Source organism: Pantherophis guttatus, chromosome 4 (assembly GCF_059756535.1).
Source record: "Pantherophis guttatus breed Tessera chromosome 4, ASM5975653v1, whole genome shotgun sequence".
Classification (NCBI taxonomy): domain Eukaryota; kingdom Metazoa; phylum Chordata; class Lepidosauria; order Squamata; family Colubridae; genus Pantherophis; species Pantherophis guttatus.
In genome coordinates this window covers 67,590,540-67,616,833 of record NC_142066.1, presented here as the reverse complement: position 1 = coordinate 67,616,833, position 26,294 = coordinate 67,590,540, and the positions used below count along the sequence as shown (strand labels likewise).

Here is a 26,294-nt window from a genome sequence, read left to right as displayed (position 1 = left end):
ATACTATGAAGATTTAAGATTTAAATAAATTATTCTCCCAAAGTATACTTAAGAAATTCAGATTCCTCTGTTTAAAGTAGATTAACTAAATCCATTGCAAATTCGAAGTGCCTTGTTTGTGGGGTGCCGCAAGGGTTGATCCTCTCGCCCCTTCTGTTCAACATTTATGTGAAGCCACTGGGTGAGATCATCCGTGGTTTTGGGGTGAAGTTCCATCAGTACGCTGATGATACTCAGCAGTACATCTCTACCCCGGACCACTCCAATGATGCCCTTGACGTGATGTCCCGGTGCCTGGAGGCCGTGCGGACCTGGATGGGGAGAAACGAGCTCAGACTCAACCCTTCCAAGACCGAGTGGCTGTGGTTTCCGGCGTCCCAATATAGCCAGCTGGCTCCATCGCTGACTATTGGGGGCGAGATCTTGGCCCCCTCAGAGAGGGCTCACAACTTGGGTGTTCTCCTGGATGCACGGCTGTCTTTAGAAGATCATATGACGGCTGTGGCTAGGGGAGCTTTTTATCAGGTTCGCCTGATCCACCAGTTGCGTCCCTTTCTGGACCGGGATGCCTTGCGCACGGTCACTCATGCCCTCATCACGTCCCGTCTGGACTACTGTAACACTCTCTACATGGGTCTCCCTTTGAAGAGCACTCGGAGGCTTCAACTGGTCCAGAATGCGGCCGCGTGAGTGATTATGGGGGCGACTCAGCGCACCTATGTAACACCTCTCCTGTGCGAGCTGCACTGGCTCCCAGTGGTCTTCCGGGTGCGATTCAAGGTGTTGGTTACCACCTTTAAAGTGCTCCATGGCTTAGGACCTGGGTATGTACGAGATAGCCTTCTGCCACCGATAGCCTCCCACCGGCCAATACACTCCCACAGAGAGGGACTCCTCAGGGTGCCGTCGACCAAACAATGTCGACTGGCGACACCCAGGGGGAGAGCCTTCTCTCTGGGGGCACCTGCCCTCTGGAATCACCTGTCCCCGGAGATTCGCATGATCCCCAACCTACGTACCTTTCGCCGTGCCCTTAAGTCTCTTTTGTTTCAACAGGCCGGGCTGGCTTAGAATATGAATTTTAATAGGGTATTTGTAGTTTTTAACATAAAGGCCAAATTTTTAATAATAATAATAATAATAATGTTTTAGAGGAGATTACTAATGTTTCTCTACAATAACTATATATCATGTAGAATTACTAGATATCTTAGTAATTTTCAGTACCATAAGCAACAGTACATGTTGGATTATCTAAAATACTGTATAATAGGTTCTGATTCTTAGCCAATCACTCAAATAGCCATACCTGCAGAATACAGGTTAACTAGGTTAACTATAAATCTATCACAAATTGTTTTAGAGGATATTATTACTAATGTTTCTCTACAATAACTAGATATCATGTATAATCACTAAATATCTTAGTAACTTTCAGTACCATAAGCAACAGTACATTTTAGATTATCTGAAATACTGTAGAATAAATTCTAATTCTTAGCCAACCTCTCAAATAGGCATGCCTGCAGACTACATTCCAACACTTAATATCTATCAACATGAGCCCTCCAACTCATTGTCACATCAACCCTTCATGAAGTTTCAGATTGTTCATCTTCCCCAAACACTGTATGCAAATAGTTTAATAAATATACTTTAATAATAATATACTTTAATAGTAACAACAAAACAATAACGGATAGGTGCATTGAATCGTAGAGGTGACCACTTCAAGGAAGTCTGATCTTCATGGAGATGCTGGAGGAGTGTATCCATAAACTTTGCATTAGGATGCAATTAATATGTTAACAATATTGAAATCTATTTTTCTGATACCACTCATCATGAAATGGCTATGCTTCCTTAATGGCTATCTACATACCATAATGGATTGAGTGATAAATAATGCATTGACACTAAATATAAACAAGTCAGATATTCATGATTAGCTGTTCAAATCCTAGAAATGTGATCTAGCCATAAATACAGTAGGGTGGCATGGTAGCTCAGCAGTTAAGATACTGGGCATATTTGCTGGAAAGCTGGCAGCTCAGGTTTGAGACCTGAGTGCCACACGATGTGGTGAGCTCTCATCCTTGTCCCAACTCCAACTATAATATGAGTAAATGAATGTTACAATTTGGTGGGAAAGCAACGGTGCTCCATAACATCATACTGGCCACATAACCATTGAAATGTCTTCGGACAGCATTGGCTCAATGGCTTTGAAATGGAGATGAGCACCGCCCCCTATATTCAGCAACAACTAGCGGACTAAAATCTACAAGGACTCCATAGGTACAGTATGGATTTAAAGTCCCCTAAATGTAACAGATAATCATGTAATCATTTTCTATTTTAACTTCTATTTGTTGCATATCACAATGGCTGGTTTCACACATATTACTAAGATCATACTATTTATTGTTTGTTAAGAAGTGTTTCTGGATTCAATTCTCTTTTTATTGGGTGTCAGAGATGAAGCTTCAGGCAAAGGTATTCTGCATACTAGCTTATTGAAAACTTTATTCACAAATATTGATTGATATCACTCTTCAGAGGTTCAAGTTTCATCCAAAATCTTAAGAGACCTTCCAATCCCTCTTGCACATTTTTCATAGAAAAGTATTCCTACCGGACTTCCGGTTGGTGAATCCCAGCGAAATGGCGCTGTGACAGCGATCGCTGCTTGCAGCACCACTTTTTTGTCGCGTTTTGGGGTCCCTTCGAGGCGTGGGAGCTCGGAGAGCTCCGCGGACGATAGCGGGGTGTCAGCAGGCAGAGCGGTGAGGAGCAAGCACTCTCTGCTGGACTGACTACCGCTGTCAAACTAACGCGGCGCGTCTGCTTTAAATGGCAGACTTGAAGCTGTGATAGCCAACAAAAGACAGGAAGCAAGAGGATTTCGGTGAAGTTGGTGCCTATGATCATTCGTACTACTCTCCCTTAAACACGCTCGGAGTGAGTTCAATTGGATTGTGCTGGCTGCGTCGGATAAGAAGGATCCTGGAAGGAATTGGCGGCGATTGTGAGGTTGGAGGAGATTGGTGGGAGATGAAATCGCAGACGTGCTGGCGAGATTGAGGATACTTTTAGAAAGGGAGACGAAGCCTTCAGTGGATTGGATTGATACTTTGTTTCGAGCAAACAAACTCTGGAAAGTTAAGAGTGTGGAATAGACTAATTGAACAAAGGAACTGGATTTTGGAAGTGCAGTAGCTGTCAGGACTAATAATAAGACTGTTTTGAGCTGAGAGACTGAGAAGGAGCACTTGGGGAAGATTTATGGCTGATGAAATCTGAATGACAATGCAAATGGAGAGTGATTGAATTTAAGAGCAACGCTATGCAGGTTATACAGCAAAGCGTGCCTGCTGCATCATTGTAAAAGAATTTTTTTATATCTTTGGTTGCTTTTCCCCTTTGCTCTTTTATGACTGAGAGAAGGTATTGAGCAATTAATCAATCAACGAGTTGGGCAAATAACAACAACAAAGAAAAAAAAACATTAGAAAATTTATATATCTACAAGTATATATCTATATTAATATTATATATATTACATATTCCATTTTAGATAATCTAAATTAATTGTGAACTTATTTAAAATTTATTAAGTACTTTTCAGTTTTTTTTATTAAGGAATTTATATACGCTATAACCTTTTATATTCTATAATTGGATCTTTCCCTTTCTTCTCCTCCTCTCTTCTTTCAATTATTGATTCTTAATTTTGATTAGCTTTTTATAACTTAAAATATTGAATATTGAGATTGCATAATTAATTATCTATATGTGTACTTAGATTGCTTAAGATATATTAGAAAGTCATCAGTGCTTAAGTGTTAAATAAGAGTAGGTAAAGATAATTTGCTTAAGTAGTGGTAGCAGGTGAGAGGCAGGGCCGGATTTAGATGAAAAGAGGCCCTAGGCTATTCCACTTATGAGGCCCTTTCACCTATAGTGAAAGTGTAATTTTAATTTTGCTAACAATTTGAATGTAGGCCCCTCTTGATCTTGAGGCCCACTCTTGATCTTGAGGCCCTAGGCTGAAGCCTAGTTAGCCTATAGGAAAATCCGGCCCTGGTGAGAGGGTTATCTTAGTTCAAATTAGTTTAACTATTAATTGATTAATAGGTGATTTATTACAAGATAGGTTTGTGCAACAGATAAAAATTTGAATTATTGATTCGTTGTATTACTAAACAATATTGAATAGTGGAATGGAAGGGAACGATATAATATAAATTCATTTGATAGAGGCAGTTAAATATTGGTGGATGACAATTTGGAAAAACATTGAAAATATAACAAGAAAACAGAAAGAGGTATTAAAAGAGATGATGAGCTTCTCATCCACGGTGACAAAAACAGGAAAGAAAACATCCTCAAACCCCACGATCACAACGACATCACCTGCTACACAGAAATTGACTGAAGGTTTCTCTAAAATGGAGAAATCAGGAATGCTACCCACAATGCAAGCAATGCAATCAACATTGACAGCAATACAGGACACGATGATTATGTTACAAGAAAAAATGTCTAGTAACCATACTGAATTGAAGACAGATATTAGGGCATTAGATCAAAAAATGATTGGCATACAGGAATCGATACAAACTAATACACAGAAGATTAAAAAGATGGAAGTTAAAATGAAACAACAGGAAAAAAAATTAGATACGGTTGACCAAAAACTGATGGAACAGAACAGGGAATTGGCAGACTCAATTACCCAATTGGAAATGGATCGAGCCTCCTTTTACCTCCGTTTCCAAAACATTGCGGAAGATAAGGAAGAAGATCTGTGCCAGGTGATGGCAGAATTAATTGCTGAGGTGTTGCAACAAGATAAATTGGACACTATAAAGGAAATTGACGAGGCGTATAGGGTCCAGACAAATTATGCACGAAGAAATAAATTGCCAAGGGAGGTGCATATAAGATTCGCAAGGAAGAAGGTAAAGGATATCCTCTATAGTATGGCAAGAGATGAGCCAATCATGTATAAGGGAAAGGAGGTGATTATATTGAAACAAATCCCAAGGAGGGTAAGGGAGATAAGGAGAGATTATAGGTTTTTGGCTACTCAATTAAACAAAAGGAATATTCTCTTCAGGTGGATCTTACCAGAAGGCATGTGGATCACGTGGCAAGGGAATAAAGTTAAGATAGATAGCTTAGTAGCAGCTCAAGAGTTCCTGGATCAATTACGAGCATCTGAAGAGGATCAAAGTAGTAAAGAGGAATTAGAGGTGGAAACATCAAAAGAAGAAGCAACCCAGCAGATAAGAGAGAAAGAAGGGACATCGAAGGAAAAGGAGGAGGAAGATAAGGATAGTAAGGAGACAAAGAAAGACCAAAGTCCACAAAGAGTCACACGTGCCAAGAAGTATTAGGATAGTATACAAAAATTAAGAGATGGATGATTGGAAATTGATATCGGTTAACGTAAATGGCCTAAATGATAATAAAAAGAGGAATTTTTTTTTTACAAAATTAGCTAAACAAAATATGGATATAGTGTGCCTTCAAGAGGTCCATATTAAAAAGGAAAATCAAAAATATTTGGAATATAAGAAATTGGGGAATCTTTATGCATCCCTAGCTGATAAAAAGAAAAGGGGAGTAGCATTGTACATCAAGAAGGGAATAAAAGCCGAACTAAAATATGCAGACCCGAGGGGAAGGGTATTAATGGTGGAAGTTAAAAGAGGTAACAGTCCAATCTTATTAACAGCAATTTATGCCCCGAATGAAAACCTAGGAGACTTTTATAAAAAATTAGGAGAGAGATTAAGCATGATGGATAAGAGCAAGATTTGCATAATTGGCGATTTTAATGGGGTAATAGATTCAAATAGAGATTATAAGGGGACCAAAGGTAAAAAGAAAAAGAGAAAAAATTTACCAAAACCATTCTTTGATATGGTAGAAGAACTCAATCTAGTGGATATTTGGCGGGTTTTGCACCCATATCAGAGGCAGTATACATATTATTCTAATCCTAAGAAATCTTGGTCTAGGATTGATATGATGTGGATAAGCAGAGATATAGGGTTAGATATTAAGTCAACAGAAATCATGCCCAACATTTGGGCAGACCATAATCCATTAGAGGTTAAATGGGAATGTACGCACAAGAGAAGAAATACAAGATGGAGATTAAATAATCAATTTCTAAAGGACAAGCAAAATGTTGAGAAAGTAAAAAAAGAATTAAATCTATTTTTTGAAGTAAATGAAAAGGAAGTAACATCTCGAGGTATCATATGGGATACAATGAAAGCATATGTAAGAGGACTAGCAATATCGTATAGTGCACACAGGAATAAGGAAAGAAGAGAGAGGCAGAAGGCACTGATAGAAGAATTAGGGAAAGCCAAGAGGGAACTACAACATAAACCAGATAATAAGGATGTTAAAGAAAATTGGATGGTTATACGGCACAAATTAAATGTTATAGATCAAGAGGAAATGGCGTACAAAATGAAACGAACCAAACAATATTATTTTGAAAATGCAAACAAACCGGGCAGGTGGCTGTCCTATAGGTTAAAAAAAGAAAAAGAGAAAGGCATAATTCATCAATTGGAAGACCCGGAAGGCCACCTCAACAATAAACAGGAAGATAAATTGGAGATTGCCCGAGAGTATTATGCGGCTCTGTATGCCGAAGAACAAATTCCTAAGGAAAAGGTGGTCCAATACTTGTCAAAAGAAAACCTTCCAAAAATTGGGGAAGAGGATAAAGAAATACTTAATAAAGAAATAACGATGACAGAATTAAGGATGGTAATATCCAAACTTAAAAAGAACAAATCCCCAGGCCCAGATGGACTTCCAGGGGAATTTTATAAAAATTCGGATTTGGGAGAAATTTTGTTACCAAAGTTGTTAGAAATTTATAATGAGGCCCTAACAGAATCCAAAATTCCAGAATCATGGAGAGAGGCGTATATTACTCTCCTCCAAAAAGAAGGAGAAGACCCAAAATTAATTAAAAACTACAGACCGATATCCCTCCTGAATACGGACTACAAAATCTATATGGGTATTTTAGCAGGAAGGCTAAAAATAATTTTGAATAAATTAATACACAGTGACCAAAATGGATTCCTTCCTGGGAGGCAAATCAGGAACAATACAAGGATGATAATAGACATATTGGAATACTATGAGGAACACCCGAACAAAGAAATGGCATTGGTCTTTGTCGACGCCCAAAAGGCATTCGACAATCTTAATTGGCAATTTATGAAACAACAAATTATCCAAATGGAATTCGGATCAAATTTTGTCAATACGATATCCACAATCTATCAAAAACAAAAGGCTAACATATTACTGAATGGAGAATTAACTAAGGCTTTTCAAATTAGAAAAGGGGTCCGACAAGGGTGCCCTCTATCCCCACTTCTATTTATCTTAGCACTAGAAGTATTCTTGAGAAAGATTAGGAACAATAATGAAATAAAGGGTCTGACAATCAGAAAAGAGATATATAAGACACAGGCATTTGCAGATGATGTGGTATTAATCATGGAAGAACCATTAGAATCAGGCACTAAAATTTTGGAAGAATTGGGCAATTATGGGGAGGTAGCAGGCCTTAAATTAAATAAATCCAAAACTAAATTATTAACAAAAAATATGACGGAGGTGAGGAAAAAAGTACTGGAAGAATCAATGGAGATCCAAACTGCCAAGAAGGTAAAATACCTGGGGGTCTGGATTTCATCAAGGTGCTCGGCCCTCAAAGAGGATAATTATTTACCATTGATTAGAAATATTAAACAGGATCTGGAAAAGTGGGGAAGATTACAGATATCATTATTAGGCAGAATTGCGGCAATAAAAATGAACATATTACCCAAGTTATTGTATCTATTCCGAACAGTCCCTGTTAAATTAGATAAAAAATTCTTTCTGGAGCTCAATAGCATCATTAGGAAATTTATTTGGGAGGGAAAGAAACCAAGGATAGCAATTAGGAATTTACAGGACAAGAAGGAAAGAGGGGGTTTCGGATTACCTAAATGGGAGTTATATCAAAAAGCTGCAAACCTAGTATAGCTGAAAGAATGGGCAACCCTGAGAAATAAAAGACTGTTAACCTTAGAAGGGTATGATCTCCAGAAGGGTTGGCATGCATATCTCTGGGATACTGGGAAGAAGATAAAAACTTACTTCCATAGACATAAAATAAGGGAGATCTTGATACAAATATGGGGAGAGATAAGACAGAAGCACTATAGGAAAATTCCGAGATAGCTTTCCACCATGGAGGCTATAATATATCCAAATGTATTAGAAATGGGTAAAACGGTCAGATACAATGAATTATTAAATGGGGGAGGGAACCTTAAAACAAGGGAAGAATTGATGGAACAAGGTATTTCTATAGACTGGTGGCCATATAACCAAATTAAATCCAGATATAAAAAAGATAAGGAGGAATTTGGCATTGAGATGAGCATAAATGGATTCGACAAGATATGGATGGGTACGGACGACAAAATTCTAGCTAAATTATATAATTACTTATTGGAGTACGATATGGCAGAGGAAGTAGTTAAAGAACCGATGTTAGCATGGGCCAAAAATATAGGACAGAATATAAATCTGAACGAATGGGACTCAATATGGAATAATAATCTTAAAATGACAAAGGCGACGGCTTATAAGGAAAACCAATACAAGCTGTTTTATAGATGGCACATGGCCCCAGCTAGGATAGCGAAGATCTACCCCAATTCGAGCCCTAAATGTTGGAAATGTGACCATCAGCAGGGTACTTTTTATCATTGCTGGTGGACATGTAATCAGGCACAAAAATTCTGGAGGATGATATGGGTGTGGATTAGAGAAATAATAAAAGAAAATTTTGATTTTGACCCAAAAGCTTTTCTCCTGGGAATTTTGAAAACTGAATATGCAAAAAAGAAAAAGTACTTAATTATACATATTCTGACAGCTGCTAGAATTTCCTTTGCCCAGTATTGGAAAGAAAAACAAATACCACCTCAAGAACATGTTATTGGAAAAATATTGGAGTGCGCCGAAATGAACAAATTGACTTCAGAAATTAATGACAGAGAAGATTCAGAATTTTATAGCGTGTGGGATATGTGGTACGAATGGATGGGGGAAAGAAATAAAGAAGGTAATAGAGATTAAATATCAACTAATGAACAAAATCTATATGAATAGTATTATGTTTAGTCTTAGAGAGTTGAGCACCATTATCTTTAAGTGTATTGAAATTAAATTTAGCTTCAAGAAACAATACCAACAAAAGACAAGCAATAATGCATGTAGATGTATATATGTATATAATTGCACCAATGAACCGAAAATGTACCAATTGTATTACTATATGTTATAATAAAAATCAAATTCAAAAAAAAAAAAGAAAAAAGAAAAGTATTCCTACCATGAATGTCTTTATATAAGATGTTCCATTTAATTTGTTTAAAACAACCAGCATCTATACAAATGCTGTATTTACTGTGTCTGTATTTACTAAATTATATTGATGTAGATTCTTGAATGAGCTCATGTTTCAGCTCATCAAATTGAACAAAGCAAAATTGATTTAGAAAACTGAATACATAATAATGGAGTTGGAAGGTACCTTGAAGGTCTTCCAGTCCAACCCCCTACTCAGATAAGAGGCCTTATACAATTCTGGACAGATGGCTGTCCAATTTCTTGTTAAAAACCTCTTGTAATGGAGCCCCACAACTTTTGGAGACAAGCCATTCTGCTGATTAATTGTTCTTTCAGGAAAGTTCTCCTTTGTTCAAGGTTGGATCTCTCCTTGATAGGTTTCCATCCATTACTCAGTTCTTTAGAGAATATGTCGAGCCCCTCTTCTGTTACAATCCCTCAGATATATACATGGTTTTAGTTGATGTATATTTAAATTGCTGTTTGCTTTAGGATGGATAACCATGGTGTATAAGGAGAAAAACATCAGTCAGAAAATTAAATTACCAAATTGAGATTTGGGTAGAACCCCTCTGTAATAAACTAAGGTGAATGCAGATTTTTAAAATCATTTTATTCAGCATGCTATCCTAAGAGTTTGGAAAAATAAAACTCTCATTTAAGATGCTTCTTTAGTTGTCACTCCAAAAAGCTTTGTTTAGAAAAAGGAGGAGTGTTGAAAGGAGGAGACAAAAGGGTGTGTTCATCTATCTGCATCAAGTGAATTTGAAACTGCACTATATGCTAATGATCAGGGATGGGTTCTACTTACCTTTGCTACCGGTTCGCAATGGGAGGCACACACTTCTGCACATGCACAGAAGCTTCTGTGCATGCACAGCTCGTCCATGATGACGTCTGGGCGGGTGGGCAGAGCCTCTCGCCGCCATTACTACCGGTTGGCAAGAACCGGACCAAACCGGGATCAACCCACCACTGCTAATGATGAAACAAGGAGAAATTTTCTGAAAGTCAGAATAATTAATCAATGGAATAGCTTGCTTCCTGGAAGTATAGGTGCTCCATCACTAGAGGTTTTCAAAAACAGACTGAACAACCATTTGAATGGGATGGTATAAGTCTCCTTCCTTGAGCAAGGAGTTGGACTAGAAGACCACTGAAGTCCCTTCCAGCCCTATGATTCTGTATTATTTTAAAGATTTATAAAATATTGAAACTGAGTATGTTAAAGACTGCAATGGGCAAAGTATTTTAATAATATGATTCACCAATGGGAAAATATCTGGATGAATGGACTGAAGTTTACATTGTGTTATAGTCTGAAATAAAATTATTATCAGAAAAACTATAATTGGTATTCAATGTCCGCAAAATTGTTAAAATTTTTATCATTATATAATGGACTGCATCAAAACAAAAAAATATTGGGGTGTGATTTTTATTTTAATTCAGAAACTTGTTAAAATAAATATAAAACAGGAACCAGAAGTCTTCCTCTTGGTTTGATGAATAGCTTGAAAGAAAATTCAAGACATAATTACTACCCTGTTTCCCCAAAAATAAGACATCCCCTGATAATAAGCCCAATGGGGCTTTTGAGCGCATGCACTAAAATAAGCCTCTCTCCCCAAAATAAGCCCTTGCCGAAAATATTTAAATGCAGAGCTGGAAATCAGATAAGACAGCAAGAAGAGGCCCATCTTGCTCTACGTGGCCCCCAAAATAATGAGACTTCCCTGAAAATAAGGCCAAGTGCTTATAAGACAAGGTCTTATTTTGGGGGAAACACAGTATATAAATTGACTGCGATGAGACTTACATGCAACAAAGATAGAAGGATACATTAATTTTCACACTAGAATGGATGGCAAAGGATATAGAATTGTAGCTGTAACATTTTTTGTAGTATACTGCACTGAAAAAAAGTCACTACTTTATTCTTTTTTTCATTTCACTTCTTTATCTTTCTCAATTTTTATTTTTATTTTACCTTATGAATTTTAATAGAAATACAATAAAAATTACCTTTCTGTCTTCTCAGAATCGTTATTTACTAAATTGTGATGAAAACGCAACTTCACTGAACTTTCTCAGTCTCTCTTTATGGAGTCATATAGCATATTTGGGACAGGAGAGACTATTTCATCGCATCTATTTAACAGCACATCAGTTTTAAAATAAACTGGAAATAAAGCATACCTCTCTAAAACTTGCGTGTCAGTATCTAGGCTGACATTGCTACAGCTTGCTTCATTAGAATCTTGTATTGAATAAACACCCGTTGAAGTTTTTTTGTTTCCATCCATAGTTTGGTTTGATTAATACTTGACTCTGAAATAATATAAATTAGGATTTAAAAGAAAATTAAACATGAATTGCAGCATTAATACATAATAAATTAGACATAGCATGTTTTTTTATCCATAGTTAAGATAAAAAAGTTAATCATATGCATTATTAAAAACAAAGCTCTACATTAAAATATGTCAAATATGAGTTGCCTATTATTTAAATTTTGCAATACCTTCTTTTCTACAATAGAATATACAGTTAATCTGCTTGGAAATTCATTTATTCTAATGTAGGATTCTTTCTGGATCTTGGACAAATGAAGGAGCTGAAGAAGGAATAACCACCATTCTGTAACATCAGTGATACAAAAGGACTTCTTTTTACCTTGCACAAAATGTTACCTTTGTAGACTGGTAAATTTGATTATTGATTATGTGCCATCAAGTCATTTTTTATTCCAAGTGACCACATAGATTTTCTACATGACAACCTCTCCCTAATCTGATATTTCAGGTCTTCCAATATTGCACCTCTTGCCACTGTAACTGAGCCCATTCACCTAGCTGCAGATCCTTTACTTGTCCTTCCTGGTAAATACTTATAGTTTAGCTCTGAGATTGCTGTGCCACTATCTAGCTGTTTCGGGTAAGTATAGAAATTTTATAGACCAGGGTTAGAATACACTATATAATCATTTCTCTACTGATTAAAGTTTTCAGCACATTAGCTTGACTTTGATAAGAGCCTTGATAGTACAGTGGTTTAATGCACCCTGTTATTAACACAGCTGCCTGCAATTTCTGCTGGTTCAAATCTCTCCAAGGCTCAAGGTTGACTCAGCCTTCCATCCTTTCTAAGGTAGGTGAAATGAGGACCCAGTTTGTGGGGGCAATAAGCTGACTTTGTATAAAATATACAAAAGAATGAAGGCTATTGCTTAACGCATTGTAAGCCGCCCTGAGTCTCCGGAGAAGGGCGGCATATAAATCAAATTTTATATATATATATATATATATATATATATATATATATATATATATATATATATATATATTGACACATTGATACCATGATTAAGATCATTCTTATCCAATACTGTACTTGGAAATCTAATCAGCTGCTTTGTTGTGTGTTATTGTGTTATTGTGGTCTTGGCATTGATGTATTTTCTTAACTCAGCCATTTCTTTCGGAGTCATAAAGTGCATCTTGCACTTTGCACCCAGCTTTGGCAGCTTTGCACCCAGCATGAATTCAATCACACAGTATGTTGGGCAGTGAGGGAGGAGGAAGTTGCAATCATCCTCGCTAAAAATGCCCAATAGTCTCAGTATTCCCTTGGCACCTGTAGGCTGCTGGGAAATTCGAATGCGGCCAGGGCCGCAGTTTCTCGCTTGCTGGGGCTGCTGGGGTTTAAGGCCTTATGGCAACTGTCCAGTTTCTTGAGTGGCAGCAGGCCAATACCTATTCTTAGTTTTCAGTAGCTGTCTTCACACGTGATGGTCGGTCTCCATTTGTCTAGCCAAGCGAGGTCCAATATAATTGATTCAATCATTTTTGGAGCTATGAAGAATCGAATGAGTTTTCAGTGGTACCCCATCTCCAATCTAACTAAAGTTTTGTGACCAAAGTGGACAGGACTCTACCTATTAGCATCCCATCGACTGGTTCAAAACAAATGGGATGCACTAGGGGTCTCGTGCCTATCCTTAGCTGTTGGACTATGGGAAGGCTGATCAGGCATCTGATGCAGCCAGTGTCTATTATGGCCTCTACCTCCCGTTGGGCTCCCATTTCTGGTACTATGATCCGAGTTTTGATAGTGAAGGGTTGGATGGCTTCACTTACCATTGGGTCGTCTTCGCCACTGCTCCCATTGGCAGAACCTGAAGGGGTTTCTCTGGCTGGAGTTTTCTCATTCTCAGCTGGAAGGAAAGGAACCTCAACAGCCTGTTTGGCGATTCTTCCCTTGTCCGGTGGCTTCCTTGGGGTCCTTCTTCCATGAGGTGCGGAGGGGGTCCAGACCTAAGGGATTGGGGCAGGGGCCAGGCAATCGGATGCCCTGTGCTCATTGTGACCACATCAGTAGCACTTGATCACCCTGGACAGCATGGGTTGCAGCATGTCAGTTGGCTTAACCAGAGTTTGGTGGCCCAGAGGTCGACTTGCTGGTTTTTCGGCAGTCAGCTTCCGATGGGGGTGGATTTCCAGATCCATGGCCACTGCTGTGTTGTAACAGGCTTGAATAGGCTATGGAACTCCCCTGATGCCACAGGCTTTTCTGAGGTCTCGGTCAAGGGCCTCTTTGAAGTGGTAGATGAGAAGGCGTTCAGGCCAGTCCCTCAGTTTTCCAGCCAGCCTCCGGAATTCCCACACTAATTCTTTGGGGGGCTGGCCTGCTTGCTTCAAGGCTTTGATCTGGGCTTCAGCTTCTATCCAGTGGGCCTTGTCCTCAAAGCAGTTGGACGAACTCGTCTGCATCATCTATCTCCGGGGCTCCCTCATTGTGCAGTTCGGCTATCCACTCCGCTGCTTCCCCTTCATTCATGCTATCCGCAATTGCCGAAATTATGTCCCAATCGGTCTGGTATTGGTCACTGTAGCGATCAATGTGGGACAAACCCTGATTGAGGAAGTAGGCCAGCTTTCCTGAGGTCCCCTTGAATGTCATTCTGAACTGTGGGGGAGGAGTGGCTGATGGGGCCGGTTGCGGGACCAGTCCTAGCTGCGGGGCTGCATAGGTGGCAAGGCTTGCATCGGTTGCGGGGTCAGCGCCGGCTGGGGGCCAGTGCTTATGGCCGGAGCTGGTGTCCATTGGTATTGAATCTACGCCTGGCCAGGATAAAAGGCCCAGCCAGGGGGGATCTGGTCAGCAGGGGGCAATCTGGGGACTGGCTGCTGGGGGTGGTGTTGGGTCTTGGCAGCCCCAACAGTGGCCCTTGTAGTGCTGGACTGGATTGGCTTAACGGGCCGTGCAGCAGTACCGCTGTTTTTGCCTTTTTGATTGTCTTTTTAAAATAATATGTAGATGTTGCTTATCTCTTTGTGCCAGCTGATCTGTCAGAGTGGCAGGCTTCTAGGAATTCTCTAGCATTTTTAGAGTTGGCTTTGTCTAGAACGCTCAGTTTCCCAGTTAAAACTATGGTTAAGTTTGTCTATGTGTTCTGAAATTTAAAAGTTTTCATCATGTCTTCCAACTGATAGTTGGTGTTCATGGATGGGCTCTCCTAGTCTTCTGCCTGCTTATCCTACATACTGGTAGTAGTTGCTACAGTTCTTACACTGTATATTATAGATGAATCCTGTTTTTTTCTTCTGGGTCTTCTGAGTCTTGATTTACTTAGGATGCTTTAGAGGGCTATAGTTGGTTTAGATGATGCTATGTTGTTGTAATAGTCTGTTGATGGTTTCTGATGTGTCTTTGATGTGCAGCAGTGATATTCTTTTCAGAGCTTCTGTTTGTTGTGCTCTATTGGGTTGAGTGGTCAGGCACCTTTTGATGAAATTGCATGGATATCCATTTTGTTGGATATAGACAATTTGTTTCCTTTTTCTGATATTGCTGAAGTGTGTTTGTGTTCCTGTAAACAGTGTTCTTGCACAACTACTCTTGTAGGACATTAGCTTGTTACTTGGTAATGGAGCACCTGACTGGAGGGGTGGTTTTACAGTAGACCTGTTTTTAACTGACCATCATTATCTCTGCTGATGAGGATATCTAAGAAAGATAGTGCTTTGTGGTTTCCTTCTTCCCTGGTAAATTTTATTCCTTTGAAGATGTTGTTGATGGTTTTGCATGTGTTCCCTTTTGGTCATTTTTATTATGAGAAAGATGTCATTTAGGTCAGTAGTGGGTTGCAAAACCTGTCACTACTGGTTCGCTTGTGCATGTGCGCATGTGCAATGCTTTTGCGCATGCACAGAAGCATCCGGTGTGGGTGGGCAGAGCCTCCTGTCGCCGCCACTACTGGTTCACTGATCCAGGTAGAATTGGTAGCAACCCACCACTGATCTAGGTACAGGATCCATACTTTGGGTTGTATGTATGGGAGTGCTATGGATTACAGGTACTGCATTACAGCCTCTGCTATTTTTTATTTTTTTATTTTATTGGATTGGTATTCACTGGGATGTAAATTTCTTTGTCTTCTTGTAATTCTTTTGCATTTTATATATATTGTGAGCTGTCCATATATTGTGAGCTGTGGTTCAGTAAGATAATGATCATTTGGTTTTTCTTTCGGTTTTGAGGGCTGTTCTGCTTTGAGTTGGTATAAATCTTACAAGAAGATAGGTCTCCCACAGGTACAAGGTGAGAAACGGGGGGAGGGGAATCACTTTATATAAAGCTCAAACATATTGGGTTTGGAATATGTTCTCATTGGCTAGCATAATTTGAGTCATAAAGCATACAGAAAGCATGTCTAGCAACTGTAGATTTCTATGTAACAACATACTGTATAACATTCTAATATTCTTAGCATTATCTTATTAATGGCTAATTGAATATTCAAGGTTGTGTTTCCAACAATAATGAGTTTTCAGATTATTAAAGTTTTTAGTAAATTTCTGGATAATTTCTCTCTCTGGGTGCTTTCAACTCATTCTTATCAGAATTTCACATATCTTTCAATCAGTTCTTATCAGAATTTAATATTCTTTCAAAGAAACTAGACACATTAATCAAAGGTACTCCTAGTTACTAAAAACAGTTACTTAATGAGCATCAGCCTCTTGCTCCATATCCATATCAATACCATACCCTACATGACAATCATCAGATATTTCCTCCAGTCAAGCTGGCTTTTAAAAATGTCAGTGAGAATGACACATGAATTAAGAGGTAATTTGTTCAAAAGGCTGTTAGCATTAGTTCCACCTCTACAGCAAAGCAATTCATTTTCATCACTTTAGTGGTATTTTCTAATCTACAATCAAATTTAAGTGAAATATACAATGGGAGGAAGAATAAAGATGAAAGACTTAACCACTCTCCATAATCAAAAGATGGAAAATGAAATGGTATAGTACTCTCGTTGGTCCAAAGATCAGAATGTTCCACCTATTATTAAAAGGTATTTAAAAGTTACCCTAGATAGCTGCGGAAATAATTTATTTAAACCCATTCTTTGTATTTCTATCATTGTAAGATTGGTAACAATGTCACTCCAGAAACTAGGTACATCAACATTAACACCTGGCACTCAGTTCCAAGATTCAAATCCTTTCTTATTTGATTAAAATGATCCAATTTACTTTGTTTTTATGGTTAATCCCTCATCCTCCATATACTAAGCATTAACTGTTCAATTTTAGTTATTGCTTTGTCACTTCCTGATATTACATTATTATATTTCTGCATTAATTACTTTCACTTTTAATCGTCTTCTTTTAAAAACTGCAATTGAACTGAAATCAATACTTGAAAAGCTTGGGAATGGATGCACTTTCCAACTGCAAATAATATCTGGAAAGGAGACAGTAACGTGTACATTAACACATTGTTATTATTTTATACACACAAACACAAGTGCACATCCCGCCAGCCTCTCTTGCCGCAAAGGCAAGGATGAGGGCCGTCCCGTGTAGCTTCGCAGCGACCCTGAGACAAAGGTGCAAAAGCGGGCAAGGAATCCAGCAACTTTTATAAGCGGCACCATACTTAATCCTAGCGTTCCAGCTATGCCTCCCTTGCCTCCAAAGACTAAAAACCTTTCAGCGGCTAGAAAAAGCCTGTAAACGAGGGTTACGCTAAAGAGCTAAGAGAAGGGCGACTCAACGGCCCTTGAGCGGTCTGAAAGGAGGAAGGGCAAACACGGCTCACCTCGCGGGGCTGATAAACTCCCACCGCCGAGGCAGCAATCACTGGGGTCGGGTCACCTTCCGATTGGCTGAAGGGAGGCAAGTAGGGCCGCCTCTCTCTAATCTCCACATTTTTCTCTCCGCTCATCCCTAACTTTTACAATAATATCCTAATCATCCAATTTTCACTATTTTTAAACAAGTTCTTGCAGATGAATTGTTGAGTCAAGATTGTTATAATTGTAGTTCTCCTATTTCTTTCTCTGGCATTACAGGAAATCCCAGGGAACAACCTTTGACAAAGTTTGTTGCCTTGCAAAGTAAAAATAATGCAGCCTTAAGAGAATTTGTTAAGGGAGTTTGATGTTTACTGACAAACATACAATTATATATGTGGCACAAAGTCACAAAGGTTGTATGGCAGAAATGCTTTTTCTCAAATGCAAATAATTCCATTGAGGTCTCAACTTTAACAAGCACCTTCATTAAAAAATCTTCCTCAGAATACATATTTATAGTATGTAAATAAACAAAAACACCGATTCAGTGCACCCTGAATCTGGTTGTTTTCTTGCAGACATTTCATTACCAGACGAGGTAATATCATTAGTGATAGTGGTAGTACACTTTACTGATTTGCCATGTAGGCTTCCAGAAATTATCTCGTATTTGTGGACTTGGCTTTGACCAGGATGCTCAGTTTCCCAGGCAAAACTACGGTTAAGTCTTTCAGCGGCTAGAAAAAGCCTGTAAAACGAGGGTTACGCTAAAGAGCCAAGAGAAAGGCGACTCAACGGCCCTTGAGCGGTCTGAAGGGAGGAAGGGCAAACACGGCTCACCTCGCGGATAAGCTCCCACCGCCGTTTCTTTGGCCAAGCAGGCAGCAATCACCGGCGTCGGTTCGCCTTCCGATTGGCTGAAGGGAGGCAATTAGCTCCGCCTCTCTGTAATCTCCGCATTTTTCATTCCGCGCGCTCCCGGGACCGCCAGAGCAACAGCCAGCCAGCGAGGAGCGAGCGGCAACGGGCGGCGGAACGTTTTGTGTTGCTATAGCAGCAGGGATTGTTTGTTGTTGCAGCTTGCGCGACTCGTCGTTTCGCTTCGAACTTCCCGGCCGGCGGGAAGGCACTGAGCGCGAGAGGTTCTGCCCCCTCTTCCCCGACCCCAAGCGCGGCGACGACGGCAGCGGCGGTGGAGGTCGGTGAGCGTGTGAGCGAATGCGTTTGCCTCCAGGGATCCTTGGTACGCTTTTTGCCGGTCAGAGGATAACAGTAATTCACAATAAAGCTTATAAATACGGTAGAGCGAGAAGCAGCCCCTCCCGTTTCCTCGTTATTTTGTCACCCGTGGGAGTCCGCCCTTCCAGGGTCAGGGAAAGAGTTCGTTTTTTCCTCACAACATGCTTGCGAGGTAGGCAATCTGGCCGCCTGAAAATGCCTAAAAACACTGGGTGAGCTTAACGGTATGCCCTTGATTTTGAGGTCAAATCATTCAGGAGAGGGTTTTCTTTTCCTGAAATAATACTGGTGAGAGTTGATGGGATTAAAAACGGAGAACTTCTACTATGTCTACTACATGCAAAACGTCGTTTCTGTTTCCTGCCTTCCATCTGTATTAGGAATAGCAGGGAGAGAGTGTTGTGGTGTGCAAGTATTGATAGCAAGGGTGAAGGTATGAGAATTGTGATGTGTTGCACCTTGTCTAGTGAACCATTTGGGCACAAAAGTTCCTTCCAAATACTGGATTCCGGCTGATTATTTCCCACTTCTAAAGAAGCCTAAGCATACACTTTTTGCCTTACATATTTGAAATACATCACAGGCTTTTTAAAAATGTAAATCTCGTACAGTCACCAATAAGTCTTTAGTATTGAAAAGAAGATTGGAGTAAATTGCAGATGTATAGACAGGAGAGTATCTAATGGTTTTACAGGGGAAAAAACCCTGCATTTATCCCCATGGGGCAGAGAACATAGGATGTTTGATGAAATGTGAAATGTTTAATTTGAACTTTTTGCACTGCACAGGTATGAATGCAAATAAAGAATTGCGTGGACCCACAGATAATACACCATGTGGCAAGTACATTGTTTATAATGTGATTTTTTTTAAAAAAGGGGAGGCTGTCTGACTTGCAATCCATTACCCTAAAATAGCTTATATTTAAATTAATGTTAATGTTGTTTAAAATACACTTAATAAACTGAACATTTCAAATCCTAATTTACATCTTTGTTAATCCAAAAGGAATAGGAATGTACAGAAAATGGCAGTTATAGTAACAGATTCCTGTGGAGGCTCCATGTGGAAAGAGCCAAAGAGATCTAAAATCTTTACAAAATTTAAAGCCTTTATTTTTTTCTTTTCCTTTTCCTAGGGAGCTAGGAATGAAAAGATGGGAGACAGGTTAAATATGTGCAATACTTATCAGGCTAAGTATTTTCCCTGTTACTGATTTACTTGTATACAAAATTATTTTAATTTGCATTTATGACATATACTAAACATTGCATTACAGGTAATCCTCAACTTATGACCACAATTGAGCCCAAAATTTCTGTTGTTAAATGATACATTTGTTAAGTGATTTTGGCCCCATTTTACAACCTTTCTTGCCACAGTTGTTAAGTGAATCATTGCAGTTGTTAAGTTTGGAACACCATTGTTAAGTGAATCTGGCTTCCCCGTTGACTTGGCTTGTAAGGTGGTCGCAAAAGGTGATCATATGCAATGGTCATAAATATGAACCAGTTGCCAAGCATCTGAATTTTGATCACATGATTATGGGATGCCGAAAAGGTCGTAACTCTGAAAAATGGTCATAAGTCACATTTTTCAGTGTCATTGTAAGTTTGAACAATCACTAAATGAACTGTTTAAGTTGAGGACTACCTGTATATATTTTGTCAGAAATAAAGCATATCCTGCTAAAGGCAGCTAACTCTCAAGTAGATTTACATAAAAATGCTTTTGTTTTGTATAAATGGCATTGTGTCTTTATCTAGTATAAAAGAGAAAGAGAGCTTAATGAAGAGTGGCTTAAAAATGTTAGTGTTAATTTTAGTAAGAATTCTACTGAATACTGATGCTCATGAAAAGAGATAATATCTTGGTAAGCTACAACATATCCCAAAGTTGTAGAAATATGTATATATTTATTTGAAAGCCATGTCAAATCAAAAAAAGATTTGGAATGTTTTAAAGAACTTTGGATAAAAATGTTTATGAACCTTTTCCATTGAAGGAAAAATTAATTATATGTTTGTCAAAATACAAATATTCTTACATTACCAGGTCTTCTTTTCTTTGTCATCTGATATTGGTGACAACAACTCTTTAAGGAAATGAAAAATGGACAAAATTGGAATTAAAGTGAATATTTATAGAGATTGGATTGTGACAGTATGAAAACAATATACAGAGCTGCTAATTGTTCTTTCCTATGTAAGAGTATCCCAGGTTCCCAGATGCAAATTATTTCCAAAGTACAGCAGAAAAGGAAAAGAAACAAATCCAAAACAAAATTGCTTAAAATTCTCTGTGGAATAAGACAGCAATCTCTGCAAGAAAAGAAATGTGTCTCAGATTTAAATGTTTCATATATACAAATATATATTTTTAAAGATTATTCTCTTTTTTAAAAATAAATTTCCATAGATAAAACATAATACATTTAATAGTATAAGATAATACATTTGAAGTACATGAAAAAAAAGATTTGTTCCTTTCCCCCAAATCTTCATCATAACTTAGTATGCCTAACTAATTTTAGTATAGAGGTGTTGTTGGAAGAAATATCTATCCGGTTCTGTTCCAAGCCAGGAGAAAGACACTGGAAACATGGAGGCTGATTGGAAAGAAGGTTTAATGTTGAACAGAACCACCAAGCACATAGTTCTGGTGCAGCTGAGAAAATGGAGTTGAGAGTGAGGGTTTTTTTATACCATCTTTGGACTTTGCACTTGAACTTCCTGTTCAGTACATGTTCTGTGCAAGAACATGTATTCTATTGGCTGTTGTCAGACTCCCATGGGGCCATGTAGGGGTTATGTAGGAGTTATATAGCTGGCTCTATAGGCAAAGTATAAATCCTAGGTGTTTTGTCTGAACTAATTTTGTCAATGTGTTGTTTGTTGCTTATCTGAGTTTCTGTCTTGACCCAGTCTTTCTGAATGGATTACCAAATCTGAATTTCTAAAAGCTGACCTCAGTTTCTGCTTGGGGCTGGTTTCTGAATAGGCTGGCCCAATCTTTCTTAATGGACACAAAATATCTGCTGGGGGTGTTAAGAAAGACTTGGGGGCTGCTTTCTATCTCAAAGAGCATGTTTCTCCATTTCTCCCTTAGGGAAATATAATATTCTGCCTTTTTAATATTTCCCAAAATATTTCATTGTTCTGGGGGATGGGTGCTAAATTTCTACAATATTTTGGTACGCAACCACATTGAATAAACCATCATTTAATTTGTACTCAATCTATTTTGATATAAAAGGTATGTCCCGGTACTCTTTTTCATTTAGTAATCAACACAAAAGCTAGAACTTGTCAGTGTTGGCTGCCTTATGACTCAATACTGGACAGCTATACTGGACCTAATTCTTACTAACAGAGAAGAAATGATAGAGAGGATTAAAGTTGTAGGAACTTTAGGGGAGAGTGACCAGGACTTATTAGAATTCAATACAATGCAGACACAAGCAATATAACATAATCAAATGCAGAAAAATACGGTAATCAGTATTCAACTAGAGGGAATAATATGTGTATATGTGTTGTTGTTGTTGACTTTTTTTTAATGTTTTGTGCTTTTTGACTTGTTTTTTGTTTTTGTTTGGTTTTTGGTATGGAGTCTTGTTTTTATTCCCTTTGCTAAAATGTGCCTCATGATTGCTACCAATTAGTTTATTAAAATGCAGTGTTTGTGCATACGAATGTATAGTATATATGTTTGCATTTCTATATATTAGAAAAAAATTTTTTTAACAAGTTTTATTAAATTTTTCTTTTACACACATATTTTATGAACAGAGTATTGACCGGGTCACATCTTATACAATTTATAACAATTATATATTAATTTTTATAATCTATTCCAATCTTCTTTTTTGTATTTTCCAAATACAATTTACATATTTCAATTTCTGCCATTATATTCTTTTTCCCTACTTTTTTTATCATATCTTAATCTCTTCTTAATACATAATGTATAAACAATATCACCATCTGCCCTTCAAATCCTAATTTCTTAGTATTACTTCAATTAATTATCTTATTTCTCCATTTATAAAGTATATTTCTCAAAATCAAATTAATAATAAAATCCCCATCACTTTTTAGCTATAAACAATGTACTTCATCTTATTCAATTTTTACATTGAAACCCTTTAATTTAATTAACCTTCCATATTTTATCTTAATTTCTTCTAAGTACATAATAAGTAATATCACTTATCTGCCCTTAATTCCTGATTTCTTGTTATAGCATCAATTATTTTATTTCATCATTCACATTCCAAAGTCCCCATCACACTTTTTTACATTTCAATTTTATCTCATGATTTCAGTTATTTTCATAATTGAACCAAATTACCACTTCATAGTTCATCTGCTGTTCAATTTACAATACACAGTATACATCATCATATTTACTTTTTACATTCACAATTACTAATGTTTTTTTTTTTATTGAAAAGTTTTACAAAAAGTTTACATATTTCCCCCCCCTTCCCTACCTCAACCTCCCCCCTCCCCCCCTCCCCTTCCCAGAACAAATTACAGGGTATAAACTTCAACAATCATAATCAATCCTAATCTAAACAATTATGACATTTCACATCTCTTGTTTCTTCAATTCCCTAATTACCCGCCTAGCTTTATTACTTAAAGACACACTAAATATCTATATAATCATTCATAACCTATCTGCAATTTCTTATTCCGATATTTATTTTGAATATAATCTATCCACCTTCTCCAGTCTCTTAAATATCTTTCATTTGAATGATCCTTCAGGTACGCCGAGATTTTTGCCATTTCCGCTAGATTTATAACTTTCATTGTCCACTCTTGGATTGTAGGTAAACCTTGCTTCTTCCAATATTGTGCCACCAACAGTCTTGCTGCAGTTATTAAATTCAAAATCAATTTAGTCTCTATAACTGTACAATCCGTAACTATACCCAAAAGAAACAGCTGTGGTGTAAATTTCAACCTCTTTTTAAGAATATTTTGTAAAATCCACCAGATTTTAATCCAAAACGCTTTAACCTTTTTACATGTCCACCAAATGTGAAAATAAGTAGCATCCTCACAATTACATCTCCAACATTTTGGTTGTACATTCGGATACATACGAGATAACTTTTTTGGATCTAGATGCCATCTATAAAACATTTTATAAAAGTTCTCCCTTAAATTTTGCGCTTTGGTAAATTTCACATTTGTTACCCATATTTTCTCCCACGTTTCCATCATTATTGGCTGTTCAAAATTCTGCGCCCATTTTATCATACAGTCCTTAACTAGCTCTGTTTCCGAGTCCATCTCTATCAGTATATTATACAATCTTTTTATATGCATTGGGCTTTGATCTCTAATTTGTTTAATTAAATTTTCGTCACTTTGTATAACACCAGTTTTCTGGTCTTTTCTCCATCTGGCTTGTAACTGTACATATTGAAACCATGTTTGAATTATTTTCTCCTCTTTCAACACATTCACAGATTTTAATTTTAATATACCTCCCTCCATAATGAGAATATCTTTATACGTAATTACATCCTGTCTACATTCTATACTCGTATTCTCTATTGCGTGCCTGGGTGCTGTCCATATAGGTATTTTTTCATTTAACTTATATTGATATTTCTTCCAGACACGCAATAAAGCATTTCTCAGTATATGACTCTTAAATGCTCTGTCCACCCTTTTTTCATACACTAAATAAGCATGCCAACCATAGACCAGATCATACCCTTCAATATTCAATAGCCTTCCATTTGTTAAATTAATCCAATCACTAATTGCTGATAAAACAGCTGCTTCATAGTACAATTTTAAATTTGGCATTTTCAGTCCTCCTCTTTCTCGTATGTCCTGCATTATTTTCAATTTTATCCTTGGTTTCTTACCTTGCCATACGAACTTATTAATACCTTTCTGCCACTCTTCCAGGTTGGCATCCTTTTTTAGTATTGGTATCATTTGAAAGAGGAACAAAAACCTAGGCAACACATTCATTTTTATAACTGCTATTCTACCCAACAAGGACAATTGTAGTTTTTTCCAATTATCCATTTCAACTTGTATTTTATGCCATATCAATTCATAATTATACTTATACAATTTACCATTAGAAGATGCAATATAAACTCCTAAATACTTGACTTTTTTAACTATTTCACATCCCGTTACCCTTTGTAACTCCTCTTTTTGATTAGCTGTCATATTTTTAACTATCATCTTTGTTTTTCCAATGTTTATCTTAAACCCAGATACTTGACCATACTGTTTTATTATATCAATCAAAACCTTTGCTGATTCCACTGGATGAGTTAAGGTCATAACCAAATCATCTGCGAATGCCCGTATCTTATATTCATAATCTCTAACTTTGATTCCCTTTATCCCATCTGCATTACGTATTTTATTTAACAGCAACTCCAAAGTTAATATAAATAATAATGGCGATAAGGGACATCCCTGCCTCGTGCCTTTTTCAATTTTAAAAGTTTCTGTCAAACTGCCATTAATAATTATCTGAGCTGTCTGTTCCTGATATATTGCTTTTATGGACTGCATAAAGCAATTCCCAAATTGCATCCTATTGACCACTCTCAATAAAAATTGCCAATCTAATCGATCAAAAGCTTTTTCCGCATCCAGAAATATAAGCACCGCAGGGATTTGGTTATTCCTTTCCAAATGTTCCAATATGTCAACAATTTGTCTTATATTATTTTTCATTTGTCTACCTTGTATAAAACCAGTTTGGTCAGCATGAATCGTCTTCTGCATTACTAGCATTAACCTATTTGCCAATATCTTAGCAAATATTTTATAATCTGTATTCAATAAGGATATAGGTCTATAATTTTTGGGTTGTGTCAAGTCTTGATCTTCTTTTGGAATTAACGAAATAAAAGCTGTTTTCCATGAAGGTGGTACCCCTTCACCCAGCTGAATTCTATTGAATAATTCTTTAAGAGGTAAAACCATCTCCAATTGTAAATATTTATAGTACACAGCTGTTAATCCATCCGTACCAGGAGCCTTACCAGTTTTTAACTGTTTAATTGTTGAGAGGATCTCCTCCTCTGTTATTAATTGGTTTAACCGTTCTCTTTGTTCCTCTGTAACTATTGGAATATTCTGTCTATCCAGATATGTCTCTACCTCTGCACCTTGTATTTTGTCTGCAGTATACAATCTTGCATAAAATTCTAAAAATGCCTTTTTAATCATATTTTGGTGATACAGCTCTCTACCTTTATACTCTATTTTCTCTATGGTACGAGATTTTTGTTTTTTCCTCAGCATGTATGCCAACCATCTACCTGGTTTATTTGCATTACAAAAAGTATTATGTTTAGCATATTGTAGATTGGTTGCCACTTGGTCTGAAAGCATCATATTAAATTGCCCACGTAATAAACTGATCTCTTCTTTAATTTTCTTATCCCCTGGGTTATCAATTAACACCCTTTCTTTTTTCTTAATCTCTTCTTCTAATTCCCTCCTTTTCT

The 26,294-nt window shown here is 37.5% G+C and overlaps 1 protein-coding gene and 1 long non-coding RNA gene across 2 annotated transcripts in view; one reads left to right on the top strand and one right to left on the bottom strand.

Moving 5' to 3' along the window:
- Positions 1-18,558, bottom strand: part of SUN3 (Sad1 and UNC84 domain containing 3) — a 39,011-nt gene extending 20,453 nt beyond the window's left edge. Inside the window, exons 1-2 of the mRNA XM_034416435.2 lie at positions 18,389-18,558; positions 11,656-11,787 (exon numbers count right to left, since the gene is read on the bottom strand). Coding sequence (XP_034272326.1) covers positions 11,656-11,762 — 107 coding nt within the window. The 5' untranslated portion in view covers positions 11,763-11,787; positions 18,389-18,558. The remainder of the gene's footprint in view (positions 1-11,655; positions 11,788-18,388) is intronic.
- Positions 18,554-21,123, top strand: LOC148114143 (uncharacterized). Its single transcript, XR_015733882.1, has 2 exons — positions 18,554-18,791; positions 19,576-21,123. It is a non-coding gene; the product is annotated as an uncharacterized LOC148114143 (long non-coding RNA).
- Positions 21,124-26,294: the final 5,171 nt, after the last annotated feature.